Genomic DNA, 20989 nt, shown 5'->3' with positions numbered 1-20989 from the left:
ATACCTATGATTTTAAGATCCTGAAATACAAATGTATTCATTATAAGTGTGTTAGTCCTTAACATATCCTAGTGTATATCACCTTTAAACATATTTCAACAGTTTAAGAAACCCTCTTTATTTCCCCTCGATGCAAATATAGCTGTGCTGTTGCTTGCACGGGATTGGTTATCGTCTGGGCATGACTGAGCCTACGATGTGCATAGATCAGATGTAGCCTATCTACTGTACTGTATTGTAAAAAGGGGAACAAAGTATTTTAACATTATTCTGCACCCCCGTTTTATGTCTTATCCCTGTAGTTTGGTAGCTGCTGGAATGAGCATGTTAAAATGTGTTGTCTTTGTCTGATTGAATCAAGGGATCTTATTTAGCTGTGATGTAACACAACCAAGGGTCCTTTACTGTGGCTGAGAAGTGCAATGGACAATTACAAAGTGTGAAACACTTTAACAAAGCTTGAGACAAATTTACATTTTATAAAACAAAATTACATTTTATAAAACACTTTTACCAAGGAAAAAAAACTTTAACATTAACGAAAACAAATTAACAAGATGCAAAACACTTTTACAAAGCTGAAAACAAATGTACATTTTATAAAACACTTTTACTAATGACAAAACAATTTAACATTAACAAAAACAAATTAACAAAATACGAAACACTTTAACATTTCCTGAAACACTTTAACATTTCCCGAATCACATTAATATTTGATGAAACACTTTTACAAACCAGAATCAAAGCGGAAAAGGACCAGATATCTTGCATCATTGCGTGCAATATTTTAATGAAGGTCACTCGTATGCTGTAATCGTGGACATCTACCTTTCATGGTGTAAAAATCAGTTTGCGGACTCTTAAAAGCAAACTGAATCAAGCCGGGTTTTTCCACAGAAAGGGTTATTCCTCTCAAATCGCTGTAATTAACGCCATCAGGTTGGAACTTCGTGGACCTGGACAATTGCTTGGATACCGAACAATGTGGCAGGTACTAAAACAAAAGTACAGTCTTCAAGTGAAGAGAGATGATGTTATGAATTTGCTCTGGGAGCTTAACCCTTGAGGCTAAGAGAGGAGTGTAGTGTCTTCGGAAACTCTGTAGTGTCTAAACTCCGAAAAAACTATTTGTTTCACCGAATCGAAGGTTAAAAACACAAAAGCATTGTACACAATTTAAACCAATCAATATTGTGTAATTAACAAGGATAAACTGATGTGTTTTAGTGGATGAGTAATGGAGATATCACTGTGTAATCATTTGACAGTGTGGGGAATACTTCCGGTTTTATTATGAAAACTTAGAGACCGGAAATACTGTTTTCACCCACGCTAACTTTACATGGAAGCTGCCCCATATACAGTACACAAGACCTCAAATCATCTTCGTATATCTATCAAACTGTAGATCCTACACATCCACTGGACGTAGATTATAAAAGTACAATATACACTTCTCGCTAGAAATCTAATAAAAAAGCATTTTAATGGCCAAACTATTCCACAATTTGGGATTTTCCAGAGTGTGTTATTTGTGAATAAACGACCCTCCGGAGCGTTTGCAATCGACAGGAGCATGTTTTTTCTTACACGACCACTAGAGGTGCTACACTTTCAAACCTTTATTTAACCAGATTGGTCCCATTGAGATCATAGATCTCTTTTTCAAGGGAGACCTGAACTTTAAAACGTGACTCTGGGTCGTATTTAGCTGCTGAACAATCGACCTACAGTATAGAGAGGCGAAGTCACGCCCATCTACTTCCGGCCCATGGGACCCCGGAAGCGAAACATTTACATTGAATTCAATGGAGAGAGAAAACGTATCTTTTGATCCCGTTTGAATTGTGCCACGAATGACACATATGATGTTTGTCAATCTTAAACAATAATTTCCATGTCAAAAAAGTCACATTTTGTCGTAAAACTGTTGAAATATAAGACTATGAAAAATACGCGACTACAAAGACTACAAATCCCAAATCCCATTCTGGGTCGCGTAAGTGAAGTCATAGGCGATATTGCTCCAAGTGGTTGCGACTCGTAATTAAAGTGAAGAAGAAGAAGAAGATCTCATAACTGATTTATTCCCTCCAATAAATAAGAGATTGCTAAAAATAAATTCCCTTTTACAAGATGCCTGTGTGCTTTGTACCAGGTTGTAATCACAAAAGTGATCATACCACTTGCTCGTTCTATCGATTCCCGTCTGATGAAAGGACCAGGAGTCGCTGGATCAGACATATCAGGTCATATCATAGGTAATATACATGTTGTGCATGATGGAACATAGTCAAGTTAGCTAGCTAGCTAGTAGCGACGAGTAGCGAGCACGTTAGTTAGCATTACATTACTTAGCCTTGTCATTTTTAGTAGCCTTACCATGAAGTTATTATTTTATTACATGAAGTAAACCAACATTTTAAACAGTAAGAGTAGTCATGATGGTAAGTATTTCGTGAAACATTTGAAGAGTAGCCTACTGCGCCATCCACCGGGTGCTAAGGAAGCAGTCAGGGAGAGTCGAAGGCAGGCAGGGAGCTTTGCATGACATTCTTCTGGACGTGTTTCATTGTGATGACAGTAAGGGTGAGTCAATCTGTTTGTTGGAAAGACAGTAGTTGAGTGATTACTGAGAGAAAATTATTAGAAGAGATAATTATTCAAAGTGTTGTTACTTTAAAGTGTTGTTACTGACCTTTTTCTCTTTTATTTTCTTTACCTCACCTGTAACTGCTGAGACGTTGAGGAACATGCACACTGGACTGACCTGGCAACCTGATTTCCACTGTACGTAATAGTATTTAGTTATGGTATATTATTTATATACATCAAAGGCACATTGCACCACCCAGAGACACACATGTATTGAGTGTGATATTTTGCATAGGTCATGTGAAATCATCTTTACATACACTGTCAGAAATAAAGGTACAGTACAGGTACATTGTTGTTCTACAAAAGATACAAATGTACCCTTAAAGGTACACTCATGCTCCTGTATGGTACTAATAAGTACCTTTTTCAAGTAAAAGGTACGCATTGCATATGTATTGCGGAAAAGGTACATAAGTCTACCCTTCACGGACTGTTTGTAATTTTTTCGGGTATTTGAACGTATAGCCTCCTGCTGCAAATACCTTGTGGTTTAAAAAAATATATATATATTTTTTTTATTTTGTTTTACAAGTAGGCTTTTTCACTAATTTCATGAATGATATGTGATAATAAACTTGGTTTAATTTAAATTTAATTATTATTGCTGTGCTTCGCTGAGAAATAGACGTTAATGTTACACAACACCTGATTGGTTAAGAGAGCTGAGAGCGGGAGATAATCTAATGGTCATATTTGGCCAGATTGAAAGACTCCGTCTTTTCAAAAGACCTGACCTCGGTGTTACATGTAACATGGCGAACAGTGGGACAACTTTTGCCTTGACCTGTCTATCCACTAGTGATATTATCACAAAGGTAGTAGAATATGGGATAGAAGTAACTGAACTGGAAGTTAGGAAATTCAAAGGTAAGTGAACTTTACCTTCATTCATGACTGGTCAAGTAGCTAACATTTAGCTAACTAAGGCTAATGCCTTTCATGAAAAGACCGGGGAGATGGTATCTAACGCTAGCTAGCTCCATAGTCCCTGGAGAACAACAAAATACTGCCGGTTAAATGTTTTTGAATGTATCGGTCATAACGCAACCGTGTGTGAAGCTAACTAACGTTACCTAGCTAACTGAACATAGTTAGCCTAGCTAGCAGAGCGCCGACGCTAGCCATTACGTTATTTCAAAGACAATGTACATACAGTGAGCGCGCGATGGAGGGGTTGTGACAGTTGTCTGTCTACTTTGCTGGATGGGCGATTAGCATGGTGGCTTTCACTAAAGCTCACAGACACGGGGCTATTGACCAACATGAATCTGTTCATTGTGGAAAAGGCACTCATATTTATTTTCTTCTAAAGGAGAGATTCTTAATTTCCAAGACAACGTTAGTTAGCCGTAGCTCAAGATTAGCTACATCTGTGCTAGTGTAGTGATTGCTTGACATGAGCACATGCAGACATGTAACGTTATGCGGGAAGCAGCCGTGTGCGAAGCTACCTACAGTATGAAATGCCCCTTCACACCAACGCAGCTCAGAGTTTTAGCCATAGCTTACAGCCGTGCTAGTGTATGTTGATTACATGCAGGGGCAGACTGGGACTAAAAATCAGCCCGGGAAACTTGGCTATTATCAACTCAAATGTATTGCTAACCTGACTAGAACTGGAACTGCTAACAATGACATTGGATTTGACTTGAATGTGGAACGACATAATGTCAGCATGGATTAGGAATGATTACATTCTGAAAAGTGTTTTGAGATTTGCTAACATAATTTGTGTGACGGGGAAGCAATTTCCTATGGCCTGACCGAGACGATGGTCGCATACCTCTTTGAAGGTTCCTTCAAAAAGCAAGCAAAATTCCTACAATTTGCACGCCAACTGAAGAGTCAGAGCCAACTACAACGCTGAATTTTGCGATCTTGCCAAATGACTGTCTTTCTCCAACATGGCAAGTGTGACATTACCTTGTTGAACGCTCAATACTAACCAACTGCATTTATTTTTACGATAACTTTTGTTGTAGCTTTCATGTATTAGCTTTACTTCTATGTATTAACTAATCAGGGGGGAAATGGTTGACACTTTCATTAGAATACAAATATCAGTCATGGGAAGCAGGAACATGTGTTTACAATGCCATGGGAGTCTGTGGTTGAATGGGAAGGGGTATTGATTACATGGATGATCAAATATCACTCACACATAGCGATAACATGATAATGTGATTACATATAATCACATGTCCTCACATATTTTTCAGCTTGTTTGTCCTTTGCTAATCGCATGCCTCTTTGTCCTGCAGTCAAGAATATGGGAGTTTCCCTGCTGTGTTTACCCTGCCAACGTTCCCCAAAGATATCCAGACCAAACTGGACACAAAACAACCATGCCATAAAGTGTCTACTGATAGACACAAAATCGTGAGGATATTGCATGAGACGATGCCACAATACACAATGTAAATATTGCTATTGTAAATATTTGTCAGCACACCTTCTACAGTATTGTGATCATACAAATACTTAATTTACTTTCTCCTCCTGCTTTCTCTAGGTATCCGACAAATTCTGAATACATTAAAGTGGCCAAAGCATTGATTTTCAGGTATCCTTTCCTGAAGGATATGGAGGGAAATGGATATGTAAGTTACTTTTACTGGTTTTATAGTCCTATGTGGTTTGTTGAATTGACAGATGTTATCTCCCCTATAGCATTTTCGATAAAGGACAAAAGCCTTTTCGAGAGCTCATTTACAAATGAACTTTTTCTAATGAGGTGTTATCTGGGTTACATCACAAAAATATATGTTTTGATTTCCATAACCTGACATACCTGATTTGTTTGTTTCACACAACCAACTGGGAAGACTCTATGGTAAACTGTTTTGAAAAGGGCAGGCACTTTCAAAAATACTTGGCAGGGGATTGGATGAACCACCTGTCTATCATATTTGTGCCCATGCCGTCTTTTGATTGACAGTCTGTCAGCTATGAAAGTGCGACCAATACATGGGTGCCATCTGCTGACAAAGAATCCCCTTTAGCTCAACAGCTCCGTAGTGGCCAAACATCTGCTACCTTCTCTTTAAACTCAATGAGTTTCACAAAAATGTTTTGGGTTAATTTAAATCTTTGTCTCCTTTGATTAGAACACCTGGCATATGTCTTTAAAACGGCCGTTCAAAGCTGAAAGGACGCCCCTGGTTCACCACGAGGTAGTTCGAAACATGAAGCAAACGTTTGGGCATCATAGATCACCCCAAGCACCAGAAAATAACCAGGGAAGCATAACGACTTCTGTCAGACGATCTTCAGTGAGTTATTCCTATCAGCCTGTATACACTTAAAACTGAGTCAGTAAATAAAGTACATAGAAAATGGTGGCACTGCTATATTAAGCCAGACTCATGTTTGTCATTTGTCTCCATCTGTCTTGTCTATCTGCAGGACATCATTTCTGTTTCTGGGGAGGACGAGTCCTCCATTGGTGCACACACACAGGTTTTGAAACGACAATACCTGAAGACCCAGCCTGATTCCTGCATCGTTACCAACGCAATGACAAAGACATTTCAGTGGAGGAGAAAGGAGGTGGCTGAGGGGGTACGGGCTGATACTATCGCCAATAAGTATCCATTCTTGAAGACACCTGCTGGGGTATGTAAAATATGTAACCCTTTGCGACTTGCACGCGTAGTGTTCCGTCCATACAATCAACCTCTCTAAATTGTACTGTGTTGTCTTTGTTTCTGTCCGTCTATGCAGTTGTGTGAGGAAATGAACCGCATCCACAACATTGAAAACCTGCAGCACCGCTTCAGAGAGGAATTTCTCCCCATTCTACCCAAGGTGCTGGCCCTTGCAAAAGGAAAATCCCCTCTGGAGAAGATATATCTGCAGGCAAGAGAAGAGTCACTGAGCGAAGATCTACCAGGTAATGCTGTCTGTGTACAGGTGTCAATGCGTCGTAGGGCTGCTCGATTATGGCAAAAATCCTAATCACGATTTTTCATTGACTTTGAAAACATCCATTTATTGAACTTTAAAAAATATATATTTTGAACAATATGTTTTAACAGTTGATTACCCTGTAATGTAACATAAAAAAAACAAAAACATTTATATCTACATTTAAATAAATAATATCAAAATAATAAATACCAATACAGAAGATAAACATATATTTTGGAGCTCACTTCCACAACCTACTAAACATATATAAATATGATAACTAATGTCACTCACAACCTGTAATGTTTAATTATACTGCTACACGCAGTACTCTTATTTTGGTAACCCCTCACCTGGAAACAGGAAGTAGTAGGCTCCGGCTTGACGAGGTTAGTAAAAGTTGACTGTACACTAGAGATCGGAGAATAAAGACACAGCAACTAAAGCTTCCCTTGTAACGTGTTTATATGGATTTATTAAACAGACTGCAAGACACAACCTGGCCGAGCGGGCTTTTAGGGAGGGCAGGATGTGTAACGCAAGACACATTGAGAGCATCATTGCGAAAGGGAATGCAGCAAAATAATCGTTTTAATCGAGAATAAAATACGATTAATTGCACAGCCCTACTGCGTCCTAGCTTCCACCCTCACTTGCCCACGTCGGTACGATCTCATCCTCTGACTTACAAACTCTTGTGACCAACTCAAACACCACCAACTACGCCACTGAAATGCTAGTATTCAATGATGCGGGTGGCCGGTTTATACTGAGGAGTGAGTTAAATCAATTCAACTCACTTACATCTGCACACATTGTATCTTTACTTTTATTTTATTTCCCTGCTCCATTTAGGTCATTTTCACAATTGTATAGGTCCGATCGACCTTCTCACCACAGTGCCACAATAGACAGAGAATCAGACACCACTACAATTTTAGATATATGTGTTGATCTGTGTATTCCTCTCTTTTAGCCATGGACTTCAAAGCCGGGCTTGTTCTCCTGCCAATTATTTTCAAGGAAAAGGTGGAGCATCATGTTACTTTGGAAGAGGTGAGCCACTGTCACACCGGAGGGGGGAAATGTGCCTCATTCTTATAAATGAAGGAGCAACCGATGCGCATTTGTTTGCAAATATTCATGTTGAGTTCCATTTGAACTTGACACATGATTTTCCGTGTCTCTTTCAAGCACCACTGTGCATACTTGGGTTATACTAATTTACTTTCCATTTTGTGTTTAGTCTGGCACACCTTACCCGACCACCCAACTGACGCACACCTACTGGAAGTCAGCCTTCACAAGAAGAGGGCCCAGTGTGTTCAAAACGGATGGGTTTGTGTTGTGCAGGGCCAGTGATTTGGAGGAGGGAGTCATCGCAGCCTTTTGCGCATATTTCGTTTTCAACATGGCCTACCCACCAAACCGTAAGAACACCTTGACCTTCATACAGCGCTGCATCCTGAACATATCTGAGGAAGGGGATAAGCTGCTCTCGACCACTGTTATCAGAATTCTTAACCAGTTATACTAATGCCTCGCCTACATCAATGTCCCAAGTGCTCTCGAAGAACATTCACACTAATGAAATTAGTACAGCATGTTGGACTTATACATGCTCATGAGTCTAATTTTAACATAACTTGTGGATTGAATGATTGTCAAAGTACATTTTCAAAATATGAGTCTTTCAGAAGACACATGTACAGAAAACACAAGCACTCCATTTTGCCCTCTGATGACGGAGAGCATGAGCCCCCTATGGACCTTGAAAATGAAGCTGCAGAAAATGATCCCTCCACAAATGGCATGGCCGAACAGCCTCCCTACTTGAATGAACTGTCGACATCGTTTAGTGAGAACCTTGCTAGTTTTATTCTAAAATGTAGAGACAAAAATAATGCTTGATGATCTCAAAGATCTAGCAACGAATGGGTTCACTGTATCTGTTAGTGGGATTGAGTATAAAGTGAATGCAGCACTAGCAACGATTTCTAGCGATAATCTCTCTGCTCATATGCTTGCTGGGTACAGCATGTCAGTCAACTCTGTTAGGATTTGTAGGTATTGCATGGCAACTTATAATGAAATGAAAGAAAAGTTTACAGAGGAATGTTTTGTTTTAAGAACAGCAGCTGTTCATCAATATCACCTTGAATGTATAGTACAAAATCCAGACACTAAAGCAATATATGGAATACAGAATAAATGTCCATTAGATGAACTGCCCTATTTTGACACAACTACCTCCTTTCCCCCAGACATAATGCACGATCTACTAGAAGGAGTAATTACTTTAGTTCTAAAACTTGTTTGACTCGAGCTCATAGAGAGAAGCATATCACTATTACAGAAGTAAATGAAGAGTTACAGAAACTCTCAATTGGTCAAAATGACAAGACAAACCGACCTGTACTGCTGTCTGAAAAGCTTTTAAATAAGTCAGGAATAGTTGGATCTGCATCACAAAAGTGGTGTCTTTTTAGGTTGCTCCCTTTTCTAATAGCAGACCGTGTTCCACCAGATAGTAAATATTGAAATGTGTTCCTCTTGTGTCGTGAGATTTTAGATATTGTCATGGCATCTACAGTAAAAAAGCAGTGTCTTCCCATGTTAGACTTACTTGTACAGGAGTTCCTCGGAGAAATGAAAGACGTATTTGGGATCATTACACCCAAATGCCATTATATGATACATTACTCTCGACTTCTGTTAATGTATGGACCTCTTCGATCCCTTTGGTGCATGCGAAGGGAAGCATCAGTATTTTAAAAATGTTGCCAGTAATTGTAGGAACTTCATTAACATAGCTACAACACTAAGTAGCCGTCACCAATACAAACAGTGCTGGGAGTTTTCCTCCAAGATTTTATGTGAAAAAGTACCAGGAAAGAGTATTGGCACACCATTTGAATCTTTACCATCCCAACTTCAGACAGCTCTTTCAAACTTTGTAGGAATTGATTTGAATGGCAAGGTTGTTCAATGTGTATCTGAGGTTTTATTTTACAATGTTAAGTATGCCTTAAAGGACATTTTCGTTATTGCTACAGTTCATTCTGAGGAAATTTCATTGTTTTTTGAGGTAAAATAAATGTTAAACATGGACACAAAATGGGTTTTGTGTGGGAAAATGCTGATTCCAGTATCATATCTTAAACATTTCCATGCATACCAAGTCCAGTATGACACTGATTGGTCATGTTTTCTGCCAGGCCAAGAGATCAATTTTTCTCCTCTTGATAGCTATACCGTGGATGACAAATTGTTGGTGAATATTTCCAAGTAATATTGTGACTGACTGACTGGGTGATTGACTGACTGACTGACCGACTGACTGACCGACTGGGTGACCAGTATGACACTGGTCATATTTTCACATCTTTATATAGCTATGCAGTGGATTACAAATTGTTGGTGAATATTTCAAACTAATGAGAATTGTGAAGCTTTGATAGATTGCTGTATTTATGAAAATGTGTTTCATTGAATTGGTGAATGTTTCACCCATTGATATATATATATATATATACTGTGGATGACAGGTTGTTGGTCATCAGTATATCAAAAGTATTGTGAAGCTTTTCTATATTGATGGGTTATTGAACATTTATTTTCATTTTTCAGTAACAGCTCTATAAGATCAGACAAATATTTCTTTATATAGGTCATGTTGAAGGGAAAGCTAGTTCTAAACTAAATATAGTATTTCAATTTGAGGTACTGGTTTCACCATTGTGCCATAGTTATTACCATAGGAGGGCTTTCGGATGGACATACAAAAGGACTTCTGTTTTTAAATCCTTGATAAAGTAGGGAGTAATTGTTGCATGTTCGGACACCCAGGGTTCCACGCACTGTTAAAGAGGGTAACATTGTTCTTTAAAGGAATGGTATGCTCATGACACTCATTTTTAAATAATTATCATCCGATAAAACAGACCAGTCTCTGCCAGTCTCTTTTTTTTTTTTTAATCCGATGACATTATCAGTGATTTTAAACTGATTATATACCGAAATAACATCAACACTGTGGGCGCCGCCATTTTCCGGACGTGACGTAAACCATGCGTTTGGTTTTCGAAGACACGTTGATCTCCATGATATTTACTGTAGTTTCTCTCTTCAAATATGCCACACTGTATCGCGAAATATTGCCACAATTCTGATAGGAACAATCCACGGAATGCTCGGTTCCATCTGTTGCCAAAAGGTAAGCGTAAGAAGTACATTCAGAGGCAGTGGCTAGCGAAATGTGGCCGGCCCGAACCGAAAGATTCACAGGCTCATGTATGCAGCGAACATTTCAAATTTCCGGACGACTACTCTGAGAGTATGATAAAACATAACATGGGATTTATGGAACAACCATTACTTAATGGAGATGCAGTACCATCGGTCTTTCTGGTGTCATCACCGACCAGGACACCAGTTCGGCCAGTTGAGAAATCGCCCTCTGCAAGTGTGAAGCGACGGAGGAGCAGAAGTAGTGCTCGGAGTAAGAATAAGGTATGTTATAGCGCATTTCCATTGCAGCGGCTAGCCCCGTTTTAACGTCCAGACCAGGACAGTTTTTGGTGGCCTTTCCATATAGCGTAGTACCGACTAGTGTGTATTTCCCCCCAGTTTTTCCGGCCCCATAAAATCGTGATTCTATGGCCAGGGACAACGAAGCTGAGTATGCTAAACTAGAGAGGGAATCGCTAGCAAGGGTGGTACTACATGCATACATATAGTATCTTATATCATCTTCCCATTATACACACATGCATTTCCAAACATTTGGACTACCTATGTTGCAAATGTATTATCTCTTCAATTTACACACGGCATCTATTGCACGTCTGTCCGTCCTGGGAGAGGGATCCCTCCTCTGTTGCTCTCCCTGAGGTTTCTCCCATGTTCCCTTTAAACTGTGGGTTTCTCTCTGGAAGTGTTTCCTTGTACGATGTGAGGGTCTTAGGACAGAGGGTGTCGTATTGTCATACTGATATGTATGGCTGAATTCCCCCATCCAATCTCTTCACATTGGTCAAAACTTGTTCCTCTGCTGACGAGTCCGAACTGAAATACTCCTCCATGTTTCCATGTGTTGACAAAGTGAACGCATGGATGACGTCACGACCATCACGTGACTACTGAAAATGGCAAACATGGCGGCGGCCAGACGGAATATACAGGTCTTGATAAAAAAGAGCTATAAAATCATTATTTACCGGGGAATATCGCTGATTTCTTCAGGGTATGGTTTAAACATAACGTTTCACTAAATACTGAAGTTTTGATTAATTATCTAATGAGTGGACCATTCCTTTAAGTGCACCAGAATTGAAGATAAATTAATAGAATGAGTTATGGAATACATAGCAGAGCTTTACAGATCCTAGTAATGTTTTGACACAAGATAATAGTGATGTACACACGTTTCTGAAATAGATCTATTAGTCATTTTAATACTAATTAGGTGCAAATGTATTGCAGTAGTAGTAGTAGTAGTAGTAATCTAAGGAAGTGACATTTTTTTTGGCTAGACACTTTTCAGGGAATGTGGGAAACAGCAATGAGGGGTTGGAGATATCTTGAACATTATAGTTGTAATTGTGAATTAATAAATGATGGCGCTCCATATATACAGATTTTTATAGACGGAGGATGCTGGCCTGTGCTGGAACATCGCTGCAGAGCACGACACATGGCCACAAAGACTGAGACCAACTGACCTTTGACCCTGACCGACAGGGTAACTTGGGAAGGCACTGTCAATGACTGACTCTGAGGTGTACCTGACCAAACCTGACTTTACAACCTGACAGTGTGAGTGTGAGTGAGTGCAACTGCATGATTTAAATGTAATGTTAATCTCAGAAAGGGTCTTATTTCAAATGTTATTAAGCATGTGAGGGTTTTATTACATATTAACACACTTTAATCATCAAATGCTTAGTATAAAGCCTGACTGAAAAAATGTTTTCAAAGATAATGTGGAGGCTGCAGCGTTGGCCCCGCCCAGCAGCTTTCCCGCTCTCCGTCTTCTCTTAGGTCCGCAGTGAATATATAAATACTGCCGGTCACTCTGCTTCTACTCATTCGTTCTGAACGAGCTGACATAACAATACCTGAACATGAGTGGAAGAGGAAAAGGAGGAAAGGGACTCGGCAAGGGAGGCGCCAAGCGTCACCGCAAAGTTCTCCGTGATAACATCCAGGGCATCACCAAGCCCGCTATCCGCCGTCTGGCTCGCCGTGGCGGAGTGAAGCGTATCTCCGGTCTGATCTACGAGGAGACCCGTGGGGTGCTGAAGGTGTTCCTGGAGAATGTGATCCGTGATGCCGTCACCTACACCGAGCACGCCAAGAGAAAGACCGTGACCGCCATGGATGTGGTATATGCCCTGAAGAGGTAGGGCCGCACTCTGTACGGCTTCGGAGGTTAAACATCTACACCATGGGTGTCAAACTCAAATTCATCGCGGGCCACATTAGCATTATGGTTTCACTCAAAGGGCCGGTTCAGAGCTATTTAATAGAAGAGTTACGACACCGGAAGTCCAAAAACGGTTATCGTCACGTGGTTCATGTAGACGAGGGATCGTTCCCCCGGAAGTTCATGGCGGGCAATGTGAATGCATTGATAACAGGAGATAGAACTACGATTTTTGGTAATTATTAGTGAATAAAGGTTTTGATTTGCAATATTTATACAACAAATCGATATGTGTATGTATTTACATCAATATGTTTTCAAAAATAAAATCGAATTTGCTAATATTAAGTGATAATATTAGGATTAGTGTGAACAACTAGTTTACATGTTACTAACAGTGCCTTGGTTAAAGAGCCTGTTGCTGTTTATTTATAGCTTTGAATTCTTTCAAACCAATATTATCTTCTTAAACTTGTATGGTAGTCAGGAGCATCACTTTATAATGTTTATTGATACATTTAGAGGGAGGGGATCTAAAGTAATGCTTTAAAATTCAGATTGGATTCATTTCTACCATTTTCTTAAATTCATGGTAGTTTCAGTAATCCCCTGGTAATTGAGGACACAAGTTATCTAAATAACTAATGTTGTCTTTATGGCTTTCAGAAAGGACAGGAGACCGACAGGATATGATGATGATGATGTTAAATGTGTTGCTTTAGGAACATCCATTGCAAATACATGGAATTCAATAAACATAGAAGAGCATATCATGCAGTTTGTCGGTGCCTTTTCCTCCGTGTTGTCCTGGTTTGCTGTGCTGCCTCCTAGTCGCCACCATGGTTTGCTGTGCTGCCTCCTAGTCGCCACCATGGTTTGATGTGCTGCCTGGGGATGCTCAAATCGCTCAGAGAAAGGAGTACGAATGTACGGCTTCCCCACTGACACAGAGCGGAGGAAAAAATGGCTGGCTCAAGTCAGCAGGAGCAATTTCACGACCAACAGCAACAAAATATGTGATTTATATACAAACACTGCATTTGCACTTTTCCACAAAACGAAAACCACACCATTGGGAGAGCTTAATGTTTTGTTTAATACAAAAACACAGGGAAAGGCTTGAAAAACACTGAGAGTTGAGACTCAGGGTGCAGGATGAGGGTCTCAGTGCAGGTATTCAGGCTCCATTGAATCCCCTCTGGTTCTTGTGCTGAGAGAGGGAGCAACAGACAGGAGAAAGGGTTATACACACCTATATAGCACGCCTATTGCCTTGGGGAGATAACGTGTTTACTTATATAAAACAGTAGTATTAAACGTACCTTGTGTTTTCACTCTCACTTAAGTCCCTCTCCCTTTGCCATCAATCCAGAATCAGCTGGGCTGCAACATTATACAGACAGGTAATAATCAACAGAATCACAAGGACACAATATGGCTCTGCTAAAAACACTCACTCTTACACGCACCAAAGTTATATTTATCTAATATTTAACTCCCTCCACCCCCGCATACAATCCCGTTTAGAAGCCCCTCTTCTCTAATTCAACATGTTGGACGAAATGACATTAAGAGAACGGAATTTACAATTAAAAGGCTGTTCAACGTGTGTTGCTAACTTGCTTCGGTATGCTAGCTTAATCTGTTATCTGTAAACGTTCCCTAAATCTACTAATTTAGGGATAATCCACTGACATCCTTTAATACACATGTTCATTTGAATCAGATGTACTGATAATATCCGCAATATACATCTTTAAACTTCTTCTTACCTTTAAAAGTCCGTCACGAACGGTGTATTATGCTGCAACTCCACAGCTCTGCCAGCCTTGGCGCTAACTTCCGGGGAACGATTGAGAGGCTCCACGATCCGCCATTGCTGTAAAAAAGTGGTCCATTGGAGTGAACGGAGATGTCGTAACTCTTCTATTAAATGGCTCTGGGCCGGTTGTAACCATATAAATATACATGTATAAATATATAATATATACAAAATAATGTATTATAATTACATCATTGCCTCTGCATTGGATTATTATCAGATAGGGTAATAATTTAGTAATTAACTACGTCTGAAAGCAGAAGTCCAGGGCAAATAATTCTCTCTTCAGTGCGCATGTCACAGTGCGCGATGCATTGTGGGACATATCGGCTGTAAAGTGGCATGTAACCGTATAAGAACGTATTATATTCTTTGCAAGCTTTTGCGGGCCACATCAAATGAAGTCGCGGGCCGGATTTGGCCCCCGGGCCTTGAGTTTGACACCCCTGATCTACACCTTGACATACCTGGAACAACAAAGGCTCTTTTAAGAGCCACCCAAATTACTCAAAAAGAGACATTCCTTTCGATTAACTTTATATTGAACCTATATTCCATCTCCAAAACTTGCTAGGATACTGGATATTAAAAATGTAGACCATTTCACAATGTTGTTTATCCGAAATCCAAGATGAACAAATCAATGATATGTTCGTAGAGGATCCAAAAACTTCTACTTCCAGCTGTGTGGGGTTTCTTAAACTTTTGAAATATGTTTTAATGGTGAAATACACCGGGATATTAAGGAAGGACTAACTCACTTCTAATGAATACATTTGTATTTATTTTAGGGTCTTAAAATCATACGTATTGGAATTCATGTGGATCAATACGTATGGACTAAAAATAAATTCACTTTTACAAGATGCCTGTGTGCTTTGTACCAGGTTGTAATCACATAAGTGATCATACTTATAGATCATAGCTCGTTCTATCGCTTCCCGTCTGATGAAAGGACCAGGAGTCGTTGGACCAAACATATCAGGTAATACACATGTTGTGCATGGAACACAGCTAGCTACATAGCTAGTAGCGAGCACGTTAGTTAGCATCACATTACTTAGCCTTGTCATTTGTATTAGCCTTAACATGAAGTGAACCCAAATGTTAAACAGTAAGAGTAGTCATGATGGTAAGTATTTTGTGAAACATTTGAAGAGGAGCCTATCGCCCTCTCCACCAGGTGCTAAGGGGGCGGGAGGTAGGCTAACGGCAGATTAGCATCTGCGATCTTTTCTACTTAATGCTATCTGCTCAAATGGTTAACATTGAACATTAAAAGATCAGGCAGTTCAGGGAGAGTCGAAGGAAGGAAGGCAGGCAGGCAGCTTTGCATGACATGTATTTATTTATAGAAGGACCATGCATACAAAACATTAATCTCAGCAAAGAGAAGAGATGCAATATGCCAGATTATAGCTAATAGCTAATTTCCATCTGTGGTCCATTCTTCTGGACGTGTTTCATTGTGATGATAGTGAGTCAATCTGTTTGTTGGAAAGACAGTAGTTGAGTGATTACTGATAGAACATTATTAAAAGAGATAATTATTCAAAGTGTTGTTACTGACCTTTTTCTCTTTTATTTTCTTTACCTCACCTGTAACTGCTGAGACCCTGAGGAACATGCACACTGGACTGACCTGCTCTGGCAACCTGATTTCCACTGTACGTAATAGTATTTGGTTATGGTATATTATTTATATACATCAAAGGCACAATGCACCCCCCAGAGACACACATGTATTGAGTGTGATATTGTGCATAGGTCAAGTGAAATCATCTTTACACACTAGAAAACTGTAGGAGCGGCAACTTGTTTTGAAATTGAATTTTTAATATCCGATAATGAAGTTGATCTGTTTTCTTTATTCTTCTCTCTTCCCAGCTCCATCCATCACCGTGCTCTGTTCCTGCAGGTCCTGCTTGCTAATCAATGCTTTATGTTTTTACACAATTACAAATAAAGTCAATGTATTGTAGTGTTGCACGGTGTACCGATACTTGAAAGGTACCGCGATACCCTGCCGTTAAAAACGGTACGATTCCTCCGTTTCATTAGTATCGGTACTTTAAGAATGACGGGGGAAAGTACTCCCGTGAAAAAACGCCGTTTAATAAGAGCCGTGTGTGTTCAGCGCTCTGCTTCCACTCCTTGCACTGCAGCCATGCCTGCAGTCCCGCTCCTCTCAAGCACGTTCTAAGTCCCTCCCCTCTCTCGTGCACGCGGCCACGCGCTAGCTGCCAGAGCATGTGAGAAAACGAGAAGCATGGCTGCAAGTGGGAGTGCAACTGCCGCTGCGCCTCGGCTTGTTGACAAAAAAGACGCCAGAAGTCTGTGAACGGGCCGTTCAGGTGTTCAGAGCAGAGCTCCCTGTCGGAGCGGCAGAGCGTGATGTGCACTGAAAAGTGTTTCTGTCGCAATATTATCGTTGAGCAAACTTAACTAGCAAACTAGCATCACTATCTGCTAACGTTAGCTTTAGCCTTCGTTTTCTATTAGTTTTTCATAGGCTATAATGAAAATACATTTTCAAAATGCTCAACAGTGCTGCCAAAATGTTAAACTCACTGCTACACAATTAAAATAAATGCTTTTATATATATTTATATTAGATGTGACTCTTTGGCGTTTCTGTTCTTAGTAACACTGCTGCTTTAGTTGTTCTGACTGCTAAAATCATCTGTTATTCCTAATTTTAAAGCCGATATTCCATGTTTCCCTTTTTTTAAGAAAAGTATCGAAAAAGAATCGGAATCGCAATTCTTGACTTGGTATCGGTATCGAAACCACAATGTTGGTATCGTGACAACACTAATGTATTGTATGACATGAAGTTGTGCTTCATTCGGAGTCAATAATAAATTCATTCTGCCTTCAACTGCACAATGATTGTGGACTGCACCGACATCCATGTAGCTGCCCCCAGTAAGATGAACCAAGCAAAGAGGGTCAACATCATGCCCAAGGACATCCCGCTGCATCCGCGAGAGAGGGCTTAAACTGACCTGAGACCAGCACACCCAAACACAACGGCTCTTTTAAGAGCCACCTACAGTTTCAAAGAGTTGCAATCCTATGTTATCATAATTATTAAACTGGTTCATGTGTCACTTAGTTTACTGAACCGTGATGAATGAAATAAATTAGTGAGGTCGTGGTTTACTGAAGTTACAAAGACATTAATATATGAGTAACAGGTCAGTGTAAACACAAGCTTCTGTCAATTATGGATCATTCAAACTATTTATATAATAATATGTAATACAATTCTAAAACAAGTATTAGGTATATTCCTTGATAGCTTTTGGAGAAGGTTGTTTTTAAGTTTACTAAAATCTATCGTTTCAACTGTTTCACTTTATAAAAAGGAACAGGTGAGTAGAGCATCATTGAGTTTCTTATTCTGTCAGTAAATTATCCAAATGAAATGTTTATCATTATTTTATTCAACCCTAAACAAATTGATTGTACCTTTTTAATAATGACCTTACATGGTTAAGTTAAATTAACTTCAGAAAATCAAATCTGTTCTGAGAAAAAACTAATAAATGTTTAAAGATAGGAACTTGCCATCCCACTGAAAAACAGTCCGTAGAGATTTAAAGGCGTAGTTGTAGTTCAGTCCAACGTTTCATTTGGATTCATTTCTCCAACAGTCAACTATTTTCATAAAGAATATATATATTTTTCAAAGTCAACTTTATTGTCAATCTTACTCAGTTTGTGTTTATAGACAGAGATCAAAAATACTTTAAAATCAAATACAATTATACAATTTACAGATATGTATACAAATATATATATATATATATATCCTATATAATGATGGTGGACACTTCACCTCCAGCAGGGCAGATGGCTGCACAAGTCCATCGGGGGATGCTCCCAAAACACCGACTCACTCACAAAGAGACCAGACTCGAACACTGTCTCCTGATAGGCCTGCACAAAAGCCTTCACCCCTTCGGCCTCGTTTACAACCCCCCAGTTGACAGCCATGACTCCGTCCAAGTTGTACCCCCCAAGCACCCTCTTCATGAGGGACGCGCATGGAGTGGATGAAAGTCCCGACCGCAGCACAGCACCAAACTTGCTGGCTGTCAACCTGCCCCGCCTGTGTAACTGCCACTTTGTCCGCTGTTCTCCGGTGGCTGTCTGGATGGCAGCTTGCTGGTCTCTGCTCAGTCGCATTGAGGCAAGAATTGCCTCAAGCCACCGACCCCCATGCCCCTTCACCAGCTCCGGCACGGTGACAATGGCCTGATGTTGAGGCCGCGGCTCTGGCTCAGGTGACAAAAGCCATGCCATGCCACACTGTGCGCCCCTCAGTGCAGACCTGAACCAGTCTACATCCTGAGTGGCGATGTCTCTGGCCAGTGGGTTGTATGTCTCCTCTCACTGTTGGTAGAGTTGAGACACCGGCTGGACTACTTTGGAAGTGCCAGGCTTCCTCCACTGGCACTCAACATCTGTGGAGCTGATCTGCCACATGGCACATATTGCCAATGCTGCAGCGTGGCTGTATTTGTACATCCCCCGTGCACAATCACAGACAGCGCTCTGCATCGCGCCATCGCCTCCCATGCAGATCTGTACAAATAAAGAAAGTACCATGTTTGTTAGCATGCTATAATAGATTGAATGAGCAATAATACAAGGATGGTCCGGATCTGGGGGTGGGAGGGGTTATTTTTCCATAGTTTTGTCTGATTGTTGTTATTGTTTGTTTTTTCTGTATTTTTTGTAATGTGTGTTGTACTGGTTGTGATTGTACATTGTATTTTTCTAAATGTGTATGAATACATTTTTGAAAAACATTTGATCAACAATAAAAAAGGATTTGGTCAGGATCTAGACTCAGTGTGTAGTTTATTAATTAATCAATGCTCTCTACATTAGGAAAACACATACCAGTGTACCCGAGGGAGTCACGCACAGCTGTGCCTGGATAACCAAACAAATTGACAAGATAACCAAAACCCTTGAATCTACACACAGCAAATAAACTCAAATGACACAACGAGATGTAAAAGGAGATCACACATACAGTATAGTCGATATAAAACTGGCCGCTTCAATCTGAAGAGCAACTAAAACAAAACACGGGAGTTTACCTTGTTCTTGTGAACACTAATGTTATCCACAGCATACACAGAGACCACGAAGTTCTAAAGGAGAACACTAGTTACTGAAACAAAACACGTTAGTGTAACTTGTTAGCTAATGTTAGCTAGCTGACATTAACGTTACACATTGCACTCATATTACTCACCAACATCTTGTAAAGCCGGTCCCGCTGCTCTTACAGAACCGAATAACTCCCCTTTCGTGTATGTACAGCTCTCAACGTGTCCAGACTTGTAGTCACCTCGTTTTATACTTGTATTCTCATTCTGAAAGAAACAGGTGAAATTGGCTAACGTGACGGCCATCTTTGTGATGGTGACGCGTATTGTGCGAGACCAAGAGACCTGAAGTTCACTCAGCGGTTTCACACAAAAAAATGTGTAACTTCACAGTTTTACGACACATTTTAATTTTTTTGACTTGCAAAATATTCTTTTAAATTGACAAACATCATATGTGTCATTCGTGGCACAATTCAAACGGGATAAAAAGATAACCTTTCTCTCTCCATTGACTTCAATGTATAATTTTACGCTTCCGGGGTCCCATGAAGGCTCCCGGAAAGGGAGGGACTTCGCCTCTCTATTCAGGAGTTTACTTGATTGACAGAAAAAGCGACCTATAGCTTTCCAGTCTGTTAACCCAGAATGCAAAGCGATACAAAATCAGTCAAGTGCTGGGAAAACATTCACATTCACAGGTTATTTGACTTATTTGTAAAGCAAGTGTCGCTCTGCCGAAGAGGCATTATTGGATTGTTCACAAGGCATATGACAGCGACTTCCCTCCGAGTAGTGTAGGAGCAGACACAGTTTTGGTGGCTTAAAGCCCAGCTCTGCTCCGCGCCGTCCGTTAGATGAGCCTGGTCAGATTAATAAGAAAAGGAGTTCAAAACACCGGCATACAAGTTATAACAATAATCTGATTTTAATGGTAAAAAGACACAATACGAAAATACAGAGTGCCCTGTAACAGAGCACTCCGGGCTCCCCGCTCCACTGCCGTGCGATACAGGTATCGGGACCGGCCAGTCAGCAACA

The 20989-nt window shown here is 40.2% G+C and overlaps 1 protein-coding gene across 1 annotated transcript; it reads left to right on the top strand.

The window, feature by feature from the left end:
- The first annotated feature begins 12695 nt into the window (after positions 1 to 12695).
- Positions 12696 to 12977, top strand: LOC139435672 (histone H4 type VIII). Its single transcript, XM_071206422.1, has one exon. The coding sequence runs from the start codon at positions 12696 to 12698 to the stop codon at positions 12975 to 12977; it is 282 nt and encodes a 93-aa protein (XP_071062523.1).
- Positions 12978 to 20989: the final 8012 nt, after the last annotated feature.

This window comes from Pseudochaenichthys georgianus, chromosome 17, assembly GCF_902827115.2.
Source record: "Pseudochaenichthys georgianus chromosome 17, fPseGeo1.2, whole genome shotgun sequence".
NCBI lineage: Eukaryota > Metazoa > Chordata > Actinopteri > Perciformes > Channichthyidae > Pseudochaenichthys > Pseudochaenichthys georgianus.
The sequence above is the reverse complement of the archived record's forward strand: the minus strand, read 5'-3'. Positions and strand labels throughout refer to the sequence as shown.